The sequence below is a fragment of the Mercenaria mercenaria genome, chromosome 16 (genome assembly GCF_021730395.1).
Source record: "Mercenaria mercenaria strain notata chromosome 16, MADL_Memer_1, whole genome shotgun sequence".
Lineage (NCBI taxonomy): Eukaryota > Metazoa > Mollusca > Bivalvia > Venerida > Veneridae > Mercenaria > Mercenaria mercenaria.
In genome coordinates, this window is record NC_069376.1 from 16,534,845 (window position 1) to 16,552,247 (window position 17,403).

Genomic DNA, 17,403 nt, shown 5'->3' on the forward strand with positions numbered 1-17,403 from the left:
ATATATATATATATATATATATATATATATATATATATATATATATACATGGCCATATAGGTATGAGTCCTAGCTATCGAGTGAGACCAAGTTTGAGAACTGACGTACCCATAAGGGTCAAGGCAGGCCACTTAAGGTCACCGGGAAGTGTTCAAATTTAGGAAATATGTCAATTTTGACCATGTCTTAAAGGCTTTAAACTCGGTTCGAACCCGTATGACCATGACCCTGTATCACATGTATCATACATGGTCGTGTATGTCTGTAGGGTCGAATAAGGATACCGTTTTGTCTTCCAGCTTCGTATTTTGAACATGACTAAGAGATTTTCGACCGGATTCGAGCCTTTATGCCAAAGAAATATACATATATCCTACATGGTTGTATAGGTGCAATTCCTGGCTATCGATTGAAACCCTGTTTTAGTACCTAGGATAGCCCTAGAGGTCAGGGCATGTCATATATTGCTACAAGATATGCCCCCAACACAGGAAATACGGCTTTTTACCTTGTCTGGAAGGCTTTGGACCCAGTCGAATCCCCTATACCATACATGGATGTTGGTAGATATCTAAGCTTTACATTCAAACTACTTACAAGTCCATTTGATGCCATCAGGGCTCAGGACAGGTCTTAGAATGTGACTAAACTTGTTTTATGCGATAGGATGCTGGCCAAAAATATCAATTTTGAAAAAATAATTACTTCCTGGGTTTGCTTACATGACTGACCAGTCAGAACGCACAAACATTACTTTATTACCAGGTATACACTTACCTCATTCCCAGTAAGTTCCCTGTACTTTTTTGAATTGGTGGTCTCTGACCAAATAAATAGCGATGAGTACCAGAATCCATCCATCCATCTATCTATCTATCTGTTTTACCAGCAGTTGCCTTATACACTAGTAATACATTCAAAGTACTAGTAGTACACACTGTATACATGCACAGATAAACACGGTATAAATGTGTACTGGCTGTTTTTCAACAATTCACTGTAACTTGATGACATTTAATGATGAATATTGCTCTATATGCGAACTTAATTTATATATTTAGAAACATTTGATGAGGATTTTATACATTTGAAGTTAATATCTATTTAAAGATAAAATATTATGGTCATCGGATATTTTAAAGTATTTTAAGTTTAAACTCAATTTGGATGAATTCGGCAGTATATGACCTTTTTGTGTCGGTTCACCGTAAAACCCAACTAATTCATTCATTCAATTTCGATGAAAGCTTGAAGTGAATAATTCCCTGGTAGCCTCCTTGAAAAACATATACTGGTAGTATGAGGGGTGTTGCACATTTCATTACCTTCCATGAACGACTAAATAAAACCGAGTCTGCTATCACTGCGGTTGCAAATTCAATTTTACTGTTTTATCCTGGTGTCCAAATATATATTAAACACGGTTTTTCATGATTATTAAGCTACATTTTACGGGCTTCCCGCGTCATATGTAGCACCTAATATCATATTACTGTGAAGTCATTTCTAGTTTGATGGTAACAGTCTTATTACATGTCAAAATTACTTAAGCTTACTGAAATAAAAAAAAAGCTGGTTTAGTGGTTTTCAACCTGTTTTGGACATCAAAATTAGTGGTATGTTACCTATTCATGCAGAGTTACTGTTCTTTCCGGAAGTTGTCTCAACGAGAATCGGCGAGACTCGTCCTTTCCAAAAATAAGCCAACATGGGTAGGTAGCCCTGTGATATATTGTTTCACAAAATCGGTGATCATCTTTGTAAGACGTTAATATTTTTTATAATTAATGTCGCTGGTATATATAGCAATGTTTTCTCTTTTCATGGGCCTTTTTAGGTCAGCGTTACTCGCTGCCTAAGAAAGAAATAACCCGAGATAGTTTCGACCGGCTCGGGGTTCTTTTTTTTTTGGTGCCTACTGGATTTGACACAACTGTACTGAACATGGCAACACATTACATGTTAGAATACATGATATATGAAATATATTTTGAATCGCATGTGCAGTTAATCGACCATCTGAGTAGATCTGATTAATTTACAGAATTGCTTTGTTCAGATGCAGACTGCAGTGACCCTACATTTTGTTTCTTGTAATTTTAGGTATCTCCCGTGACAAGTGGCATAAGCGTAGGTCGACCGGTGGTCGCATGAACCAGCTTCGTAAGAAGAGGAAATTTGAACTTGGTCGGCCACCAGCACAAACAAAGGTACAGTTGATCAGGTCGGAGACATCCCCTGGATTGAGAGACATTCTCTCAATCTAAACATTGTCTCTCGTTCGAAAGACAAAATGTCTTTCGATCGAAAGACTCAAATTAGCTTAAGCAATGAAAATCATTGAAAGAGTAATTAAAACTCTCTTTTTAGAATGCGCAAATTTATTTCAAATATAGAAAATTATTTTTCTTTTATCAAATTTTCAAAATCAAAATTATTTTGGGAATTTTGTTTAAGCATTATAATGCTTAAGCAAACTTTTATGACAATGTCTTTCTTGTAAAGTTTACTTGAAATAACAAATTGTTTCAATGAATAAATAATGCGACTGTAATGTAATGATTGTTTTTATTTTGATTTCATGTTTTTTCAACACTTAAGCTAAATACAGTCTTTCGATCGAAAGACATTTTGTCTTTCAAACAAGAGACAGTGTTTAGATCTAGAGACTGTCTCTCAATCCAGGGGAAGTCTCCGACCTGTTGATTAGTCAGTTCCGGGTCACAGGTACTGCATTTTAATTATGACGAACATAATCATCATAATCATTTACTTTTTAGCATGAATGTTTGCTTCAGTGAGGGAAATTTAACTTTTGCAGATCTCTGGAATGTGAAAAAAATCGTACTTTGTCGTGATCTGAAATGCGCAACAGGGACTCAACACAGTAGACAATTTTTTTAAACAAGAAAATATTTTTCATGTTTCTAACTGGCCAATATATCGTCGTCTAGCCTAAGTTTGTGGATAGTGTAAGTTCGTGGATTCACTATCATATATGACGTCACACTCCAGCTTTGGCATACGCATGCACTTGTCAACAGAAAATCCGGAAGTAAACACAAACTTTTGTTAAAGTTTAAACACCAAAAAAGTCAAAATTAGAGGTTTTAACAGGTAAGAACACCAATAAAAGCCCAAACATGCAAAAATACCTTGTTTTTCCTAATACCAAATTGCCCCTAACTCGTAATCCCCTTAAACACCATAGAATAACATTTTTATTTCCTAAATATCATCTCGTCTGCTTTGCTTGCATTTTAACTTGACAACCTCGTTTTAGTATTCACAATATTGCGTGAGCACGTAACTGATGACGTCATCCACGACCTTGCATTAAAATGAAAGTAGGTTGACCAACAGACATGCATCATTGCATGTTTTGTTTTGCATATTTCTGGAAGGTTTGTGGTATTTTTGATGCCTTTTGTGTGTCTTTTAAAAGGATATAGATTAAATATTTTATTGTAAGTATACATTTGTTGCTGTTTGCTAATTTTAGTCAAATATGAAATGTTGTTTCTTATATCCTCGAACTTTGACCAGACAAGGATATAATGATTTGTTTGGATGAGAGAAAACAATTATTTCACAGGTGTCCGGGTGCATTTTACTTTTTATTCTTAGAAAATGGTCAGGGATAGACAAAAATGATCCGTAACTAATTGACCATAGTGATGACACCACTGTTGCTCCTGCTGTATATTTTCCATCATTGAAGCAAATATTCATGCTAAGAAGTGATTATGTTCGTCATATAAGTGTATACAATGCTGTGACTCCAAAGTAGTTTCGTTTGTTTTAATACAAAATTCATGTTTTTAACAGATTAATTATTGGTATCCCATCAATTGGACCACATTCTATAAGGGTACACTAAAAAACAGTTTGTGCAAGAAATACCATAAATTCTGTGGATGTTTCAAACCACTGCAATTACTGTTTTTCCTGTTGATTCGCAATTCTCGGAATTGACAACTGATCTTTGGTTTCGCAAGTTTTTCTGTGTCAAATAAAATCTTAATTAAGAAAGAAATCAACTTTTTCCATGAATACTGGGTATTTGCTGATGTTGATTCAGTCTACTTCTAACTAAGCCTATAACAGTATTCCAGGGATATAAATTAACACTCGCCCAGTGCGACCAGATTTGAAGCTGGTCGAGTCAATTTTCCAAAATAGTCGCCCAGCCGGCGAATGGCTTTGGATTCACCTATTAATGTCAATATTCTGGGTTTTTCCGAGACTGTCTTATTAATATGCACTACGTCACTTAAATCGACCAATCAAAATTACCGATATATACTACGACCAATCGGAATACGCGGATCATTTACTCCGTCACTAACAATGGCTGCGCCCATAGAAATACAGCACTAGAAAGTAGAGGTTTATCGAAGGTTGTTAAAGAGCTTAGAAAGGCCAGTCGCGGCGACAGAAGGAAATATTATCAGGATTATTTAAAGACCTAAAGGCCAATGAGGACTTTTAATGAAAAATGGGCTGTTAACAGACCGCGGCTGCATAGAACACCGACCGCAACATGGTTTGTACTTTTTGTACAAGTAATAATTTCGTAATTGTGAGTGTCCTGTTACTCGACAATGTAACAAAATACTACAATTCAGATGTCCATAAGCGTGCAGCCTCTATTAAAATGCCCACAAATCCTCTAGTGCTGCAAAAATCATTCAAACTTTAAGTGCGTCTGTGTTTGAGAGGCTGTGTCCGAATGTGCGAGTTTGATGAGTGTTCTGTAATTATATTTAAGAAATTGATATATTTTGGCAGGAAGCAAATCACAAGACTTATTATTAAGTATGTCGATCTAATTGCTGTTAGTATATTTTCCCGCTAATAATGGCTGGGCCTCTAACTTTTAGGCTGGGCCCCTAGAATTTGCCTGTAATGGGCCCAGTTAGCTAATAGGGTCTGAGTGTTAATTTATAACCCTGGTATTCTATTTAAATCTAGGATGTTACGAAAACGGCGCGCACGCGCACCTGCAAGTCTCTCATATGCATCAATGTGAAGTAATGGAATTTTCGGCATAAAATCGTTATATGTAGGTTTTTATATTGAATTTTTAGCTCACCTGTCACAAAGTGACAAGGTGAGCTTTTGTGATCGCGCGTCGTCCGTCGTCTGTGCGTCCGTCCGTGCGTAAACTTTTGCTTGTGACCACTCTAGAGGTCACATTTTTCATGGGATCTTTATGAAAATTGGTCAGAATGTTCCCCTTGATGATATCTAGGTCAAGTTCGAAACTGGGTCACGTGCAGTCAAAAACTAGGTCATTAGATTTAAAAATAGAAAAACCTTGTGACCTCTCTAGAGGCCATATATTTCACAAGATCTTCATGAAAATTGGTCAGAATGTTCACTTTGATGATATCTAGGTCAAGTTTGAAACTGGGTCACGTGGGGTCAAAAACTAGGTCATTAGGTCTAAAAATAGAAAAACCTTGTGACCTCTCTAGAGGCCATATTTCTCAATGGATCTTCATGAAAATTGGTCAGAATGTTCACCTTGATGATATCTAGGTCAAGTTCGAAACTGGGTCACGTGGGGTTAAAAACTAGGTCAGTAGATCTAAAAATAGAAAAACCTTGTGACCTCTCTAGAGGCCATATTTTTCATGAGATCTTCATGAATATTGGTCAGAATGTTCATCTTGATGATATCTAGGTCAAATTCGAAACTGGGTCACATGGGGTCAAAAACTAGGTCATTAGATCTAAAAATAGAAAAACCTTGTGACCTCTCTAGAGGCCATATTTCTCAATGGATCTTCATGAAAATTGGTCAGAATGTTCACCTTGATGATATCTAGGTCAAGTTCGAAACTGGGTCACGTGGGGTTAAAAACTAGGTCAGTAGATCTAAAAATAGAAAAACCTTGTGACCTCTCTAGAGGCCATATTTTTCATGAGATCTTCATGAATAATGGTCAGAATGTTCACCTTGATGATATCTAGGTCAAGTTCGAAACTGGGTCATGTGGGGTCAAAAACTAGGTCAGTAGATCTAAAAATAGAAAAACCTTGTGACCTCTCTAGAGGCCATATTTCTCAATGGGTCTTCATGAAAATTGGTCAGAGTGTTCATCTTGATGATATCTAGATCAAGTTCGAAACTGGGTCACATGCGGTCAAAAACTAGGTCAGTAGGTCTAAAAATAGAAAAACCTTGTGACCTCTCTAGAGGCCATATTTTTCAATGGATCGTCATGAAAATTGGTCAGAATGTTAACCTTGATGATATCTAGGTCAATTTCGAAACTTGGTCACGTGGGGTTAAAAACTAGGTCAGTAGATCTAAAAATGGAAAAACCTTGTGACCTCTCTAGAGGCCATATTTGTCATGAGATCTTCATGAATATTGGTTAGAATGTTCACCTTGATGATATCTAGGTCAAGTTCGAAACTGGGTCACGCGGGGTCAAAAACTAGGTCAGTAGGTCTAAAAATAGAAAAACCTTGTGACCTCTCTAGAGGCCATATTTCTCAATGGATCTTCATGAAAATTGGTGAGAATGTTCAGCTTGATGATATCTAGGTCAGGTTCGAAACTGGGTCATGTGCGGTCAAAAACTAGGTCAGTAGGTCGAAAAATAGAAACCTTGTGACCTCTCTAGAGGCTATATTTTTCACGGGATCTTCATGAAAATTGGTGAGAATGTTCACCTTGATGATATCTAGGTCAAGTTTAAAAGTGGGTCACGTGCCTTCAAAAACTAGGTCATTAGGTCAAATAATAGAAAAACCTTTTGACCTCTCTAGAGGCCATATTTTTCAATGAATCTTCATGAAAATTGGTCAGAATTTTTTATCTTGACGATATCTAGGTCACATGTGCTCAAAAACTAGGTCACTATGTCAAATAATAGAAATAACGACGTCATACTCAGTTCAACACTGGGTCATGTGGGGATAGGTGAGCGATTCAGGACCATCATGGTCCTCTTGTTTTGACAAAACATTTAAATAATATTACACCTTAAGGTAGACGTTATCTGTTTTTGCAAAATACAAACAGTGGACTAACTGTTTTATGCGCTGGTCTTAAACAATTGATTTTGAAAGAGGACAATTCCGTAACTAAAAAGTCACTGTCGGTATATAAAAGACCTTATTAGTTACGGTATCCAGAACTGGAACAACCTTTAGGAGCATTACATTTCATTTTTATCGTCAAAGCCGGTTGTTCTTTGAAAGTTGACAGGTGTATGACTCCAAAGTAGTCACATTTGTTTTATTACAAAACGCATGTTTATAACTAATTACGATGTGTTAACAGTCCTTGAGAATTGTCACCATGAACGGTCGTTTTAAGCAGAACGGCAGTAAGCACTGAATTTCTGTGGGCATAATAATGCATTAAATACACTGCCTATATCGATTGGTTGTAGTATTCCAGGGTTTTTCTTTTAACCAGGAGGGGAAGTGGCCCAGGCCTGAGATTTGGGGAAAAATAGCTTGGTATTTGGGAAAAGGGGAATATAAAACCTGATGTAAAGTCAATTTTTTGAGAAAACAGCATTATTGAAAAAAAAATTCTGAGGGAAAGGGGCTTATTAATGGTCTTCGTAATAACGAAGAAAAAAAGCCTGTATTCAATATATTGGTAATTTTAATTGGTAGTATTAAGTGATGTCGCGCATATTAATAAGACAGCCTCGGAATACCCACCAGATTTTTAGCCCACCATCATCAGATGGTGGGCTATTCAAATCACTCTGCGTCCGTGGTCCGTCGTCCGTCCGTATATATTTGATATGAAGCATCATCTAGTGGTCCTCTACCAAGATGATTCAAATTATTTCCCTGGGGTCTAATATGGCCCCGCCCCGGGGGTCACATGGTTTATATAGACTTGTATAGGGAAAAACTTTGAAAAACCTCTTGTTCAAAACCACAGGGCCTAGGGCTTTGATATTTTATATGTGACATCATCTAGTGGTCTTCTACTAAGATTGTTCAAATTATCCCCCTAGGGTCAAATATGGCACCGCCCCGGGGGTCACATGGTTTACATAGACTTATATAGGGAAAAAACTTTGAAAATCTTCTTGTCAATAACCTACAACATTCAGATTTGGACCACATGTATGGTTTTGAGTGGCAAGATGAACCTTGACATGAGTTGACCTTGATTTTGACCTAGTGACCTACTTCCACATTTATGTAGCTACAGCCTTCAAATTTGGACCACATGCATAGTTTTGTGCACTGAAAAAAACTTTGACCTTGACATTGACCTAGTGACCTACTTTCACATTTTTGAAGGTACAGGCTTCAAATTTGGACCACATGCATAGTTTTGTGTTCTGAAATGAAATTTGACCTTGATTTTGACCTGGTGACCTACTTTCACATTTCTCAAGCTACAGCCTTCAAATTTGGACCATGCATAGTTTTGTGTACCGAAACAAACTTTGACCTTTTCATGACCTAATGACCTACTTTCACATTTTTGAAGGTACAGGCTTCAATTTGGACCACATGCATAGTTCTGTGTTCCGAAATAAAATTTGACCTTGTTTTTGACCTGGTGACCTACTTTCACATTTCTGTAGCTACAGGCTTCAATTTAGACCACATGCATAGGATTGTGTACCGAAGCAAACTTTGACCTTGACATTGACTAGTGACCTACTTCCACATTTTAGAAGGTACAGGCTTTAAATTTGGACCACGTGCATAGGTTTGTGTTCTGAAGTGTAATTTGACCTTGATTTTGGCCTAGTTACCTACTTTCACATTTCTCAAGCTACAGCCTTCAAATTTGGACACTTGCATAGTTTTGTGTACCGAAATAACTTTGACCTTAAGATTGACCTAGTGACCTACTTTCAAATTTCTCAAACTACAGCTTCAACTTGATGCACATGCATAGTTTTGTGTACAAAGAACTTTGTCCTTGAAATTGATCTAGTGACCTACTTTCACATTTCTCAAGCTACAGCTTTCGAATTTGGACCACATGCACAGTGTTGTGTACGGAAATGAAATTTGACCTTGAGCTAGTCATTAAGTCTTGAAATTTGGAACACTCAAAAATGGCACATTGGTGGGCGCCAAGATCACTCTGTGATCTCGTTTTGTGTGTTTTTAGCTCACCTGTCACAAAGTGACAAGGTGAGCTTTTGTGATCGCGCGGTGTCCGTCGTCCGTGTGTCCGTGCGTGCGTCCGTCCGTAAACTTTTGCTTGTGACCACTCTAGAGGTCACATTTTTCATGGGATCTTTATGAAAGTTGGTCAGAATGTTCATCTTGATGATATCTAGGTCAAGTTCGAAACTGGGTTACGAGCGGTCAAAAACTAGGTCAGTAGGTCTAAAAATAGAAAATCCTTGTGACCTCTCTAGAGGCCATATATTACACAAGATCTTCGTGAAAATTGGTCAGAATGTTCACCTTGATGATATCTAGGTCAAGTTCGAAACTGGGTCACGTGCCTTCAAAAACTAGGTCAGTAGGTCTAAAAATAGAAAAACCTTGTGACCTCTCTAGAGGCCATATATTTCACAAGATCTTCATGAAAATTGGTCAGAACGTTCACCTTGATGATATCTAGGTCAAGTTCGAAACTGGGTCACGTGCCATCAAAAACTAGGTCAGTAGGTCAAATAATAGAAAAACCTTGTAACCTCTCTAAAGGCCATATTTTTCATGGGATCTGTATGAAGGTTGGTCTGAATGTTCACCTTGATGATATCTAGGTCAGGTTCGAAACTGGGTCACGTGCTGTCAAAAACTAGGTCAGTAGGTCTAAAAATAGAAAAACCTTGTGACCTCTCTAGAGGCCATATATTTCAGGACATCTTCATGAAAATTGGTCAGAACGTTCACCTTGATGATATCTAGGTCAAGTTTGAAAGTGGGTCATGTGCCATCAAAAACTAGGTCAGTAGGTCAAATAATAGAAAAACCTTGTGACCTCTCTAGAGGCCATATTTTTCATGGGATCTGTATGAAAGTTAATCTGAATGTTCATCTTGATGATATCTAGGTCAATTTCGAAAGTGGGTCACGTGCCGTCAAAAACTAGGTCAGTAGGTCAAATAATAGAAAAACCTTGTGACCTCTTTGAAGGCCATATTTTTCATTGGATCTGTACGAAAATTGGTCTGAATGTTCATCTTGATGATATCTAGGTCAAGTTCGAAACAGGGTCATGTGCGGTCAAAAACTAGGTCAGTAGGTCTAAAAATAGAAAAACCTTGTGATCTCTCTAGAGGCCATACTTGTGAATGGATCTCCATAAAAATTGGTCAGAATGTTCACCTTGATGATATCTAGGCCAAGTTTGAAACTGGGTCACGTGCCATAAAAAACTAGGTCAGTAGGTCAAATAATAAAAAACCTTGTGACCTCTCTAGAGGCCATACTTTTCATGGGATCTGTATGAAAGTTGGTCTGAATGTTCATCTTGATGATATCTAGGTCAAGTTTGAAACTGAGTCAACTGCGGTCAAAAACTAGGTCAGTAGGTCTAAAATTATTAAAATCTTTTGACCTCTCTAGAGGCCATATTTTTCAATGGATCTTCATGAAAATTGATCTGAATGTTCACCTTGATATCTAGATCAGTTTCGAAACTGGGTCATGTGCAGTCAAAAACTAGGCCAGTAGGTATAAAAATAGAAAAACCTTGTGACCTCTCTGGAGGCCATATTTTTCATGAGATCTTCATGAAAATTAGTGAGAATGTTCACCTTGATGATATCTAGGTAAAGTTCAAAACAGGGTCACGTACCTTTGAAAACTAGGTCAATAGGTCAAATAATAGAAAAACCTTGTGACCTCTCTAGAGACCATATTTTTCAATGGATCTTCATGAAAATTGGTCAGAATTTTTATCTTGATAATATCTAGGTCAAGTTCAAAACTGGGTCACATGAGCTCAAAAACTAGGTCACTATGTGAAATAATAGAAAAAACGACGTCATACTCAAAACTGGGTCATGTGGGAAGAGGTGAGCGATTCAGGACCATCATGGTCCTCTTGTTTTTAATACCCCTTGGGTCGTCAAACTGGGGATGGAACTGAGTTGGGGGATTTGACATTTCAGACTTTATTTTTACTTGTTTTGATAATACCTTATCTCTTGTCTTTGAATTGCATCACAGTCTGACTCAAGAATGTTGTTTATCTAGAAAAGATAACGCTGTTCCTACGTTAATTCGATAAAATCTTTGAACTGTTCTGTTTGGTATACATGATCGCGATCTCATTTAATCAAGCAAGCCTGAGACTCCTGGGTTAGTTCTTGTCACTGCGTGAATCAGAATAACCAATGAAAAACAATTTCCTTAAATCTCGTGCTTAATATACATTCATGACTAACACGTTTGTTGGTGGGTGTATTTGCAGTTAGCAGTCAAAGCATACATGATCTTTAGGGATTGGATATCGTCAAGGACGAAGCGGTCCGATACCGATACCAACGGAACGATACGGTATTTTTAACGGTACCGAATACTACCGATACCGATACCATGCTTTGTAGTACATTACATAAGCAATGATTTGCTTAGTATTATATACACCTATGAAAGCAGATATACATGAATTTGCTGAGATAAATAAACATTTTAAGTCTGTTAATGGAATGTTGTATGTATTAGATTATGGAAGAGTAAAAAATAAACATATCTTACAGACTAGTTTTCCAAAATAAAAATCTAGAGCAGATACCTCGCTCACTATGCAATTTAAATCTATGAATACACTCACTGTAGTAATGCTTTTAAAGCTCAGTACTGTCTAGAACTGTTAAACTGAACTGTTAAACTGAACACTTATTAGCTTTCAAATTACCCCTCTAACAAGTCGGACTCATTCTCACTCATGATAATCTTCGACTAGGTTGACTAGTAATGTTTTTATAGTGAAACACTTTGCAACACATTTTTAATTGAACAATAACCTTCAAAACATTTGAAACAACCAACATTCCAACAATAACATTATTTCTAATGGTTCGCGAAAACCGATTATTTGTTTACGTAGGTTACAGCTTAGTCTCGTAATTTTTTATTTACATCATTTTTTTTCATTGGTTTTAAAAGAAAACTACAAAGAAAAATAGTGTCGTATATTTTGAAATTAAGTATTGGTTTACGTTATTTAAAACGACGGGAAAAGAAGTATTTCAGGTAATATTTAGCATACGAAACTATTCGCACGGTTAGCTCACCATGTCAAGGGAGGTTACTCTAAGCGGTATCACAGTAAACAATGTCGATCACGTTATTACGCTATTTGCTTAAATTTCTGCTTTATTTTGCTGCAGATTTTGTAAGAATTTTGTTTTTACTTTTATGGAAATACCGAAATCGGAACCGGTTCTTTTACGAAACGATATATACCGGTACTTTTCGAAGTGATTATTCGGTATTGTACCGATACCGGGAACCGGTATCCAACCCTAATGATCTTGTGTATAGAACAAGTTTAAAACACAATAACTATCACAGGATACGAACAGATGACTCAAGCTTGCATAAAGAACTCGCCCTTGGTATTATTGTAGCCGTACTAGAATGAAAGGTTTGAAGTATCATACTGTGAACTTAAAGCCCATGGTTACACGTCTTTGAAAGAGGTACATGATGAATTGTCTAAACACCATCTTTCGCATGAAAATTCTTGATTTTATATGCACAGTTCTGATATCTCTCTTTAGAATAAGTTTACATTGTAAATATTTATCCTAATTGAAGTATAAACTAGAAAACGTTATCGGAAAAGTCGATTATGTCTTTATTGGGAATTCAGGGTTTACTTCATGGTAAATCAGGGTTCTCTTTTATAGTCAATACGATTCAAATGTAGTACAAACATTTGTCTTCACTATTTATTATTAATCCTTCCCCTTTTCTCCATAATAACAAAAACTTGTTATTGTTACAAGTACCGTGGGTGTGTAGTACTACTCTTTCTGACACAGGAATTTGAATGGAACTATGTTAATTGTTAATCGGTCCTACTCCTAGGGTCTTCTGTCTCCAGCAAAGGCTGAAAGGCTTGTATTTTAAGATTTTATTGAAACCAAAAATAAAAAAATAATTCTTTTGCTTTATCAGATTAAGCAGCTCAGTAGCTGATTTGCAAAAATCGTAGTTATATATCCCTTACCATGCTGGACAGGACTGGTTTTGCCTTTGCGACCAGTGTAGACCTTGATCAGCCTGAACCCCTTTTAACAGTAAGTGGTACTGTCCAAATTAGAAGATGGACAAGTTCATTATAGAAATTTAGCAGGGTAAGGGATATGTATTGAACACATTGCAAACTTTGAAAGTAAATGCATTTAACCATTGTTTTCTCCAGCTTGGTCCCAAGCGTATTCACACTATCAGAACACGTGGGGGTAACAAGAAATACAGAGCACTCCGTCTTGACACAGGAAACTTTTCCTGGGGATCTGAAGGTAACTAGAAGCAGTTGGACTGAGAGCACCTAGCTTTCAAATGTATTTCGATATTTGATAAGTAATGAAAGAAATCACCTGATTTAAGTACTTTATTCCTGTGCCCCTTATACATTAAACAATTGGTATTCATCCCTGCCTATATATCTGTAACAAATTCAGTGATGTAGGATTTATAATAATATAATAAAGTCCTCATGGACAATTTGTTTGAATTTTGATCTAAGTGCTATGGGAAAGAGCAATTTTGGGACACTAAACCACTTTTAGATGCTGTGGTATGGGTTCCATTAAGGATTCTTTTCTGTATTACACAGCTGCAGATTTTCAATTATTAAAATAATATTGCAGTCCTGAGTGCTTTCCAATCAATGTGGTAATTATTTAGACTAAAATATGTAGCGGCTGCACCAAAAAAAGTTGATGAGCAGATAACTTAATCGAGCCGTAATTAAAATTTTATTGCGATAATGCGACCAAAACATTTTTGTGTGGGTAGGTAGGTAAGGCTTTTTTTATACGCCCGAAGGGACGTATTATGTTATGGTCTCGGTGTCCGTCCGTTAGCAATTTCGTGCCCGCTCTGTATCTCTTGAACCCCTTGAAGGATTTCAAAGAAACTTGACACAAATGTTCACCACACTGAAATGACGTGCAGAGCTCATGTTTTGGATGTCTCATTTCAAGGTCAAGGTCACACTTAGGGGTCAAAGGTCATACGAGTGTGTTTCGTGTCCGCTCTGTAACTCTTGAACTGCTTGAAGGATTTCAAAGAAACTTGGCACAAATGTTCACCACACTGAGACGACATGCAGAGCGCTTGTTTCGGATGACTAGCTTCAAGGTCACACTTGGGAGTGAAAGGTCATATATGACTTTGCTGTGTCCGCTCTGTAACTCTTGAGCTGCTTGAAGGATTTCAAAGAAACTTGGCACAAATGTTCACCACACTGAGGCGACGTGCAGAGCGCATGTTTTGGATGACTCACTTCAAGGTCAAGGTCACACTTAGGGGTCAAAGGTCATATATGACTTTGTTTTGTGTATATTGCTATGCATTGCAGTGCTTTTTTATTTGGCAGATCCCTTTTTGCTCTCTTACAAAAAATTTTTTTGAATTACTTCCCTTTTTTGTTACTATAAATAGCTTAGTTTGAAACTTTTTTATTATTGGCAGTAGGGAAAAACCGAGACCACTTTTCTGTGGTACAACATGGATGGTACATCCAATTTTTAGATGTATTTTAACATAACTTTACCTGGTAAGAATTTTTTTTTGGACTTAGAATTTTTATTTTTGGAATTTTTTATTTTTGTTGTTCCTGTCCTTTGGGCTTCAACAGTCAAGTTCTTGAAATTTTACTCTCATCCTCTGATGTAACCCTTTGGGCGTATATATATTGCCCCGCTTGGCGGCGCTCTTGTTTTGTTTAATCATATAGGGAAATAATTCTTTTTCATCTGACAGGCCAGGAAAATAAGTTGGGTCACAGCAATTTTCGCAGGTGGGTCGTGTTACACAAACAAATGTTTTTTAGTGACTGACCTGTTGCCGATTTTAAATGATTTGGTAATGAATAATGCCATTTAACATTCTGTTTTAATTATCAAAAAAAAGTAGTCCTAAACAATTATTTTTAGGCCTCGCAATGAAGCATTTTATTTTGCATTGTAACAGCGATATCTAGGAAGACGAGAATCATTGACGTTGTATACAATGCCAGTAACAATGAATTGGTGAGAACGAAGACCCTTGTGAAGAGTACCATTATACAGATTGATGCTACACCGTTCAGACAATGGTATGAGGCTCATTATGCTGCACCTCTCGGTCGTAAGAAGGGTGTTAAATTGGTAAGTTACTCAACATTGCATTAATGCATATTGCAGACCACAAACATTCGTTTCAATTTTGATACCGTTGAAATTTTCAGTTAAATAGTGTGGTCTTTGACCTTTTGTGCTTAGAAATTTATATATTGTCGATATTACTGTCTGGATACATCAGCATGAAAATCTTAATCAGCAGTTGACATCCCTATCTGAGATGCGTTGCAGAGGATTGTCAGGCAAGGCTTTGCTGTGCAAATGTAGGTAGCACCACAAGCCAGCTAAATAGCTTTCTTTCTTTAGTACTTGCTATTGGGCATGTTTATAAAATTTGCTTGCATTAGTTTATTGTTGCCAGGAATGGCTAGCACCTTGTAAAAATTGACAAATGATGATTTAAACCATTTTTCAACGCTGAGTCCTGTTGATGTATATCCCAGTTAGAATGCACTGATGTCATTTTACAAGAAGTTTCTGAAGTTTCTCGTCTTTGTATTTATATCGAATATCTTACATTCTCAGTCAGGGGTGTAACTGTTCAAAGTTATCGCAGTTTATAACCTATTTGAGTTATTGCTTACATTTTCATGACTTGTTTCAGTTATCATAAAATATTACAAAGACCTCCTGTGCCAATTCCTCATTTTGAATGTGACTAATGCAATTATTTCCTGAATCCTTGAACTCTTATCTTTCCAGCTATGCAGTAAAAAAATTTACGCAAGGCTGATAAAGATTTACGCAAAAGGTTTAAAGCTATAAAATCTTAGCATCCCATTATGCCTATCAGGTCATGATCAGACTAAAAGAAAATTTGATTAATTACATATTGCTACTTATTTCACTGTATAGGTCACTTTGTGAGAAGAGCAAAAAGACTTTTTTTGAATAACTTACCTGAGTTAACTTATATTCTATAACTTATACAGGTTATAAAATGCTTGAAAAAATAACTGAAATAGGTTACATAACTTAAAACAGTTACACCCCTGACTGATTCTTACATTGTCATTTATATTGGTAAACAGAAAGCATTTTCGTATCTCCAGGCATAGTACTGCTGCTATGCAGGGTCGTTCATAAATGCAAAATTAAAGACAGATTATCATCGTTGGATGATCGTCATATTTAGTCGATTGTCTTGGTAAAAGGTCTGTGACATTTAAGATTCCACTTCGAACTGCTCAGATTCTGCAAAAAGTAACATGCCCACTGTGCTTTAAAATTACAAGCTGTTGTTGATCTCTCTTACTTCAAATTTATATTCCTGCCACTGATTTTTGGCTCGACTTTAAGAAGAAAAAGAAGAGCTATTGCACTCACCCCTACATCTCCATTGTTTTTGATAAAGTCCGGTATCACTGTTACTATCAAAGTTAATGACTTTAGAATTGAAATGTTCATTTACTATCAAAGTCGACACAGGGAGAAACAATTCCAATAACTTTGGTTTGAATTTTGACAGAGTTATGCCCCATTTAAACTTAGAATTTTTTAGTTAAAGTTTAATCAAGATTTTCCTGGCAAAGCTCTAATTCAGAGTCGAGCACTGAGAAAAGTCGAGCATGCTGTCTTATGGACAGCTCATGACTGTTTTTAGTTATCAACATGAAGTGGACACGCAATAATTGTTGGGATTTTCATGACTGCATGATTACAGGGCGTTTTTCATTTGTAGGAGTTGTTTATAAGCCGCTTCCTGGAAAATTTCTTTCAAGTCGTGCAGTTTTCTCAAAAAGAAAATGTGTACATTATATTCTTAGCTCGACTATTCAAAGAATAGGGGAGCTATCCTACTCGCGTTGGCGTGAGCGTCACACAAATATGTTGCGTACCACCCCAAATATTTTCAAAGTCCATTGAGATATTGCTTTGATATTTTGCATACTTGTTTACCATCATGACCCCAGTCTGTTAAAAGGAGGAGGCAGCTCTATCAATCATTTTGACTGAATTATGGCCTCTTTTCGACTTAGACAGGGTTTTTTCGACTTAGACAGGGTTTTTTCTTGCTGTTTTGGGAACATAGCCTATACCCCCAAAATTGGGAATTTTGATGCGTAAATGGTCCAAATTGGGAATTATTTAGTCCCATAGGATATCGTAAGGATGTGTTTTTTCACTTTCTTAT

General features: G+C 36.7%; 1 protein-coding gene across 1 annotated transcript in view; it reads left to right on the forward strand.

Moving 5' to 3' along the window:
• Positions 1-1,664: 1,664 nt before the first annotated feature.
• Positions 1,665-17,403, forward strand: part of LOC123541573 (40S ribosomal protein S8-like) — a 36,171-nt gene continuing 20,432 nt past the window's right edge. Inside the window, exons 1-4 of the mRNA XM_045327139.2 lie at positions 1,665-1,712; positions 2,104-2,210; positions 13,343-13,442; positions 15,121-15,296. Coding sequence (XP_045183074.1) covers positions 1,709-1,712; positions 2,104-2,210; positions 13,343-13,442; positions 15,121-15,296 — 387 coding nt within the window. The 5' untranslated portion in view covers positions 1,665-1,708. The remainder of the gene's footprint in view (positions 1,713-2,103; positions 2,211-13,342; positions 13,443-15,120; positions 15,297-17,403) is intronic.